At 41.4% G+C, this 6,708-nt stretch overlaps 1 protein-coding gene across 3 annotated transcripts in view; it reads right to left on the reverse strand.

Annotated features, from left to right (window-relative positions):
* LOC109969672 (transcription factor COE3-like) overlaps positions 1-6,224 on the reverse strand; it is a 46,056-nt gene extending 39,832 nt beyond the window's left edge. For all 3 annotated transcript variants that reach the window (XM_020616718.1, XM_020616719.1, XM_020616717.1), the window contains exons 1-4: positions 6,125-6,224; positions 2,547-2,703; positions 1,944-2,007; positions 1,731-1,786 (exon numbers count right to left, since the gene is read on the reverse strand). In XM_020616718.1, the coding sequence (XP_020472374.1) occupies positions 1,731-1,786; positions 1,944-2,007; positions 2,547-2,703; positions 6,125-6,201 (354 nt within the window). In that variant the 5' untranslated portion in view covers positions 6,202-6,224. The remainder of the gene's footprint in view (positions 1-1,730; positions 1,787-1,943; positions 2,008-2,546; positions 2,704-6,124) is intronic.
* Positions 6,225-6,708: the final 484 nt, after the last annotated feature.

Raw genomic sequence — 6,708 nt, forward strand, 5'->3', positions numbered from 1 at the left:
ACCGACAGTCGGTCTGCTCACAGTTGCACTCAGAGAAGAGACCGACACCAGGCAGAACAAACTAATCCACATGCACAGCGCACACTGATGTTATGAGTTTTATTATAAAATGCAGGAACTTGTCAATAAGAAACAACTGATGTCAAGTGCCCTGGGAGCCTATTCTTACAGCTCGTGTCACATAATCACAACGTCCATGGTTCGACTGCAAATGGGGCCTGACTTGTACTTTTCTTTCCAGTTTCCTGCCTGCATCTCTGTAACTTCCATAGCACACATGCAGACCACGTCCAGTCTACCAAAGAGACAAAGTCCAGAAATCAAACAGGTTCACGCGAGGAGAACATGGAAGTGTTCCTACAACACTGTGGTTGAAAAAGCTGCTGGTATCAATTGTATGAGCAAATGAAGAACCGGTGCGCATGTGGGCAGGGCAGAGGGAAAGTCTGGGGACACCTGGAGGCTGGACAGGCAAGGACATGAGCTGGAACAGGTACAGACAGAGCCAGAGTAACAGGGCTGAAACTCAAACTGTGACAGGAGCTGGACACACTTGAACTCATGCACCCACTGTTCTGTTCCCATTTACAGGCAAACTCCTCTAAAGCACTGTGTAATCTGATCTGGATTCATCTGATTTTAAAGCAGGCAGCTGAACATGAACACACAAGAATCTCTAATTTGTGTTTGTGAGGAGTGAGCCACGCTATGGGCAAACGTCCAACACAGAACAAGGTTTTCAACATTTACATTTCTTTCTCAAAAAGGCACAGAACTTTGCCCTTAGTATCAACTTACACAGGTTTGTTTTTATCACTCTGAAAGAATTACCCAGCTGCTCTTTACTTAGAGTGGTAATAAAAATCTGCAGTGAGATGACTGTGTGGTAAACTAATCTGGATGTGGCTGGTTTGTGAGGAGTGTTATTCTACCGACGGCACCGTCCACTAGAAGGCATCTCACAAGGAAATACCCAGAGGTTTGACACATCCCGACCCTGTTCTGTGGACCCAAAGGCCTGAAGCACGACGACTTCCCCACACGTCCAACAATGGGTCTGTGACTTTCCACCTTTTCCTTCAGACATGGTTTATGACCCATCATACTGTTTTGTCAGAAACAAACGTTTGTCCTGACTGTAGCTGTAATGAACACTGCAGACAGGAGGGGGCGCTAACATTCACCTGCTTCATTCATTAACTGCAGTGTTGTACTAATGTGTTCGCTGTCTCTTAATCAACAATTTGTATTTTTCAGCATGGTATCAGGCTCGGTGTATTAATGTCATAATAAATATAGTGCAACACTAAGTGAAGAGATAAATAAATATGCTTCTGTGAGAGAAGATGTCGAGCCATGTGCCAGAAAGATTTCAGTGTGAGGAGGGAACAGAAGCAGGAGGATCGGTCTGACGGATCAGGAAAACAAAAAACTGTCAGAGAACCCTTCAGGTGTCAAAGTGAAGTCGGCCTGAACCGGACAGCTCGGACTGCAGGAGGAAAAGCACAGTCTTACTTTGAAATCTCTGTCTTGATCACCTTCTCTCTCTCCCCACTCTGTTAACTGGAGTGTCATTAATGTTCCTCAATTATTAATTATCAAATTATTAATCCCCCCTTTTTGTGCTGCTGACAGTTGGTGATCCAGCAAGTGCCAATAGATTTTGGCACGTGTGTCCAGCAGTTATTTTACCTGATAATCAATGTGACAACCAACAGTCAGCATCTTACCTGTTTGGTCATGGAGTCGATGAGCCGCACGTACAGATCCTGCTCCGTTCTCACTCCTGAACACACCAAGAACATGTCTGCTGTCATTTACAGTTGACACATCTTTTCTTTTCTTTTCTCAGTGTTTTCAGAATATTTCAGTCAAACAATACCAGAGCATTCAGTCATGAAAACTAAATGGGTTGTGCTGTGTAATAAAACAAGCATACCCACCATTGCTGTAGAGCAGCTGTAGTTTGTAGTGAATCCCGTTGTTGGTTTTCTCTCCCGTCGGCTCCTGAACACACAAACACAAAAATCTAAGTGAACTGAAGCAGAAACTAAATGAGCTTTTTTTTTTTTTGTATGGGAGCGTTTGTTTTCTTACACCTGTCTGGGCCTTCATTGATGAGCTCACCTGTGTAAAGAACAAACAGCTTTACCAGCTCTGGCCTCTGACTTTTAGCTCAGGTGTGTTTGTTTTCTACCCCTGTGTCTCCCTGACTTTGTCCTTATCTACTACTCATTTGACATCAGTATCAAGAAGACACAAGTTCAGTGCAGACGACTTATTTTCTTAGGGTGCAACCACCCCTGAGAACCAGGGATTAACCTGCAGGGGTGGGGGGTTAAGAGGGCTGGAATGGGGTGGGTTTGGTTTTCTCCTCAGCTCCTCCCTCTTACTCTCTTTTGTTTTTTATCCTAAATAAGAGTCCGTTTTCAGAGTGTACAAAACTGCAGGTGCGTTTGGTATCTATTTCAGTTCAAATCATGTTGGTTGTGACTGAGGGGTTTGTTTAGTTTGGGTCCCGGCTCCTTCCTCTGTGTGTTTCTCACCTTCTCTTTCTCAACGAAGTCGACGTAGGCGGTGCGTTCGATCTCGACTGGTTGGCCCTGCCGGTCGTACAGCGCCAGCACGAAGTGAAAGAAGTTGGACTTCCTCAGATTGGACGGAGGCTGCTTCTCAAAGTGAGCACGGGCTAACCCCACCCCGCTGAGAGACAGACAGACAACAGAGGTCACGTCACCTGTGATGTTTCTGGGGATTTAAGGTGAAGTTATTTCTGTGATAGTTTGGAGATTAACACGGGAATAAATGTTTTAAAATTCCACTGGGAGTTGGTGTTGCCCACCTCAGTGACTGTCATGAATAACTAATGAATAACTTGTGAAATTTGTAGTTTTGATTTTATTCTCACAGCTCAGTTGGTGCATTCAAACCGCAGGTGTGTGTGCACATAAAACCACTGAAAGCCACGTGAATTTACTGTGGATGAGCTGAACAATTTAAAAGCAGCACAAATCCCAGTGACTGAACTTGATGAAAGCCAAGTCCATGATTAAAAATAGATGAATTAAATAATTTTACATTAATAATTTAAAAGCCTTTATCTGATCTGAACTTGTGTTTGAATGAAACGCTCCTCAGTGAAGGTTCAACTGTCCTTAAACACATCACCAATCCCAGTTTAACAAACAACAAATGAATGTATCTGACATGTCTGAAATATAAAAAGCTAAATAATAATAATAATAATTTGTTTCCTTAAACAAAGAGCAACTTTATCTGCAGAGAAAAACCACCACGATTAATGAAGAAGAACCCCAACATGTCAGTTACACCTCTTCAGCCCTGCCGACGTGTACGACAACATGCATGTGAATTAAAAGGTAATAATTCAGTGAAGAATCTGAGAACTAAAATATTCATTTAAAAAAACAAGAGTCTGCAGTGAGATGTGACACGAGGCTTCGGGCTGTAACCTCCACATGAATGAATCATGTTAATAACAACAGGCTACCACTGCAGGGAACGTTTAAAAAAGAAAAAGGCTTTAAATTCTCTGCAAACACTGAAGCACATGTTCATGTCAGCATTTATAAATATTCATACTCAAGGAGTCAAACTGCAGCTTTGACCCTGACTGCAAACAACCCCCTCGTTGTAAAACCACAAGTATATTTGTCATATTTGTGTTTTTACATTTTGTGGAATTTTAACAAGATCTTCAGGCCGACACACAGAAACACATCCTCAGCCTCACAATAAGAAAAGCACTAAATCATAAAAATGATCTGCTGCAGAGTGAAGACAGCCGCTGTCTGTAATTAACAGTTTAATGTTAATAATGTTAATGAATGTTAATAAAGCAGGCTGTGGTCGTGCGTGCACCAGCTGAGGGTCGGTCCCGCACACGGCCGCTCTGCCGAAGTCTTCACATTTATTCATGATGATAATCGCTTTCCATGTGATAAAAATACACTTCATCCAAAACATCCAGTGTCTAGTCATCACATGAACTCAAAATCTGTTAAAACTGTCTGATGATGATTTTACCTTTGTTAAAAAAATCTGCCGCTCTAGTGTTTGTGTTTTTAAAATCTGATTTATCAGCAGGGAGAATTTTACATTAGCACCCCGCTGCTCCACATTTAGTCTTTGCTTCATACAAAGCTTCTTATTCTGTTTTGTCAGTTTCATTGGTGAAAACGTCAGATATCTAAGTTCAGATGTGTCCTAACATGAGCATGTGCAGATAAACGGAGACCAGATGTTTCTGCAGACTGACTCTCTCCTGGTCATCCTCTGATTTCATAACTTCTAATAATGACCATTTCACACACATCAGATTTAATCTGCAGCTCTGACATAAAGGCTCACACATTTTCTCACATCCCGTCAAACTCTGTTTTATGAGAATTAGCTTATTAGAATTAATTATTGCAACTTCACACATTATAAAACTGACAGAAATCTAAACCATCCAGACGCAGCGAGAGAAACAGGGACCTGGAGATTTTTCTGAACTATATTTTACATCGCTGCTCCACTGAAACATTCATAGGAAAATCATTAATAACTTTGTGTGTTTGTTAGAAAATCCAATTTCATCTGCAGCTCTGACGCAAACACCGACGCATCTCGGAGAAAACTTCTGTTTTACTTTAATATTATTACACTTGGAAATAAAATGTTGAATATGTTAAAATGTCAAAAATAATTTTCCCTGACATGAGCAGATAAATAAACTTTACTGAATGCAACGGATTTAGAGTTAAATTAATATTTGTTATTAATTTTTTTTAACATGGCCAAAGTTGAAAACGGCTTCACGCTGCAGCTCTTTCTGCCTTCTATCAGCTCCGTTCCATTTCAGTTAAACTTTAGTCTAATTAATGTAAAAAATATCTGAAATGATGTTTTAGATTTTAGAAAATTGTGCCTCCTGCGTGCTCACACTGATTCACTCTGCTGCTTCATTAGGATCAAACGTCAGGGACTTTAAGGGTTGCACAGGTGTCAATGGTCGGAGCCGTGGTTCTGCTCCACCATGCTGCCGTTTTAAGGCACATTCAACTGTTATTTGAGAAAGATAAAATAACATAACACATCTTCAGGCTGAAATCACTCTGCTCATGTGTTTATTCTGTACTCCCACTGCAGCTTTGACCCTCATTTAAAACAGTTTTTTTAAAAATATGCCACTAACAAATGACAAAGGTTAAGAGTTCAGTCGGTGAAACTGAGAATTGTCCTGATTGACTGTGGAGAAAACATCTTCCCCTGAGCCGCAGTTTGAACTTTGAGGGTTCACAAGTAAAACCCAGTTTAAATGAAACCGTCTCCTCTGGTCGACTCGTTCATCTTTTTAATTTATGCTTCAGGTCAGATACTGACTTGATTTTTGACCTTCAGCCCCACTGAGACCGGACGTATAATAACTGAGAATTATGGTTCAGATAAACGTTGAAATGATGAGCCCTTCATGGTGAGAGGAAATATATTATTTTATCAGTGATGTTGTGATTTCTCTGACTAGCCCGAGGTTTCCACTGCTTCTAATGTCTTGTTAAATTACAAATATTATCTAAGGTCATTTTTCTTATTTTTAGACATTTTTTGTAAATGAGTCAAACATGTTTTTCTTTGAGCTGGAGGATCAGAAACGTGAGAAAACCTGGAAACCATTTTTCCATTCCTCCTAACAAACATCCTGAAAGCAGCTTTTAGTCACATTTGACCTTCATCTAACACCATGTCGAGTTTTCACTAACCTCACTTGTTGTCTAATCACTTTTCCTCTGAGCTGCAGAATGTTCAACTAAAATATGACTAATTACCAGATCAATCTGATATTTCTTATTAATCAGAGGAATTTATTCTGAGCTGCAGGAATTCATGTCATGACCGATTAAGTGTTCAACCTAAAAAAAGCAGGAATATCCTGAGAAACAACCTGACAGACTGAAGAACAGTGCAATTACTTCTGCGCTGCAGCTTCACCCTCAGACAGCACAGCAGCAATATTGCACATTTAAAGCGTTCTCCTGCCCAGATAAATCTTCCCGTATGTCCACTGGGACTACAGCTCCCAGAATCCCTCTGGGGCAGCAGAGAGTGGCGGTGAATTTACCTCTGAGCGGCCGTGTTGGCGTCCACCACGCCGGCCGAGTGCATCCAGGAGCGAACAGCCAGCGGCTCCTCCTTCATGCTGGGCCGGGCCCCACGGGGCAGGGTTGCCTGGGTTCCCAACAGGGCCCCAACACCAACTGCCGCCACTGCACGACCACAAAAACAAAACAACACGAGGAAAACACAAGAAGAAGAAGAAATCTACAGGAAAAAAAAGTCAAGCAGAAAAAAAATAGCTCTTCAGGACAAACGGAGGGTCAAGCTTCTGGTTTGCTGATGTTTTGTTCACAAACCTCAAAGTCCAAAAGCAGCCGGCAAGGAGGAAATAAGAAGAGGCCAAAGAAAAAGAGAAGAAGAAGAAAAGATTTGTCCAGAAAGAAATGGACCAGCCGTTTTATTCTTCTGAGGAACTTTGTCTGTTTTTCAGATTTAATTCAACTTTTCACTCTGGACAAAAAAAAAATCCTTTCTGCAAATTTTTAAAGCTATTTTTTAAAAATCTTGGCCATCATGGTGAAACCTAGCTGAAAGACGGGAAGCAGGAGGAGGAGAAAAAGGGAAAAGAGAAATAAAATCCTCAGAGGA

The sequence above is a fragment of the Monopterus albus genome, unplaced genomic scaffold, assembly GCF_001952655.1.
Source record: "Monopterus albus unplaced genomic scaffold, M_albus_1.0 scaffold177.1, whole genome shotgun sequence".
Taxonomy (NCBI): domain Eukaryota; kingdom Metazoa; phylum Chordata; class Actinopteri; order Synbranchiformes; family Synbranchidae; genus Monopterus; species Monopterus albus.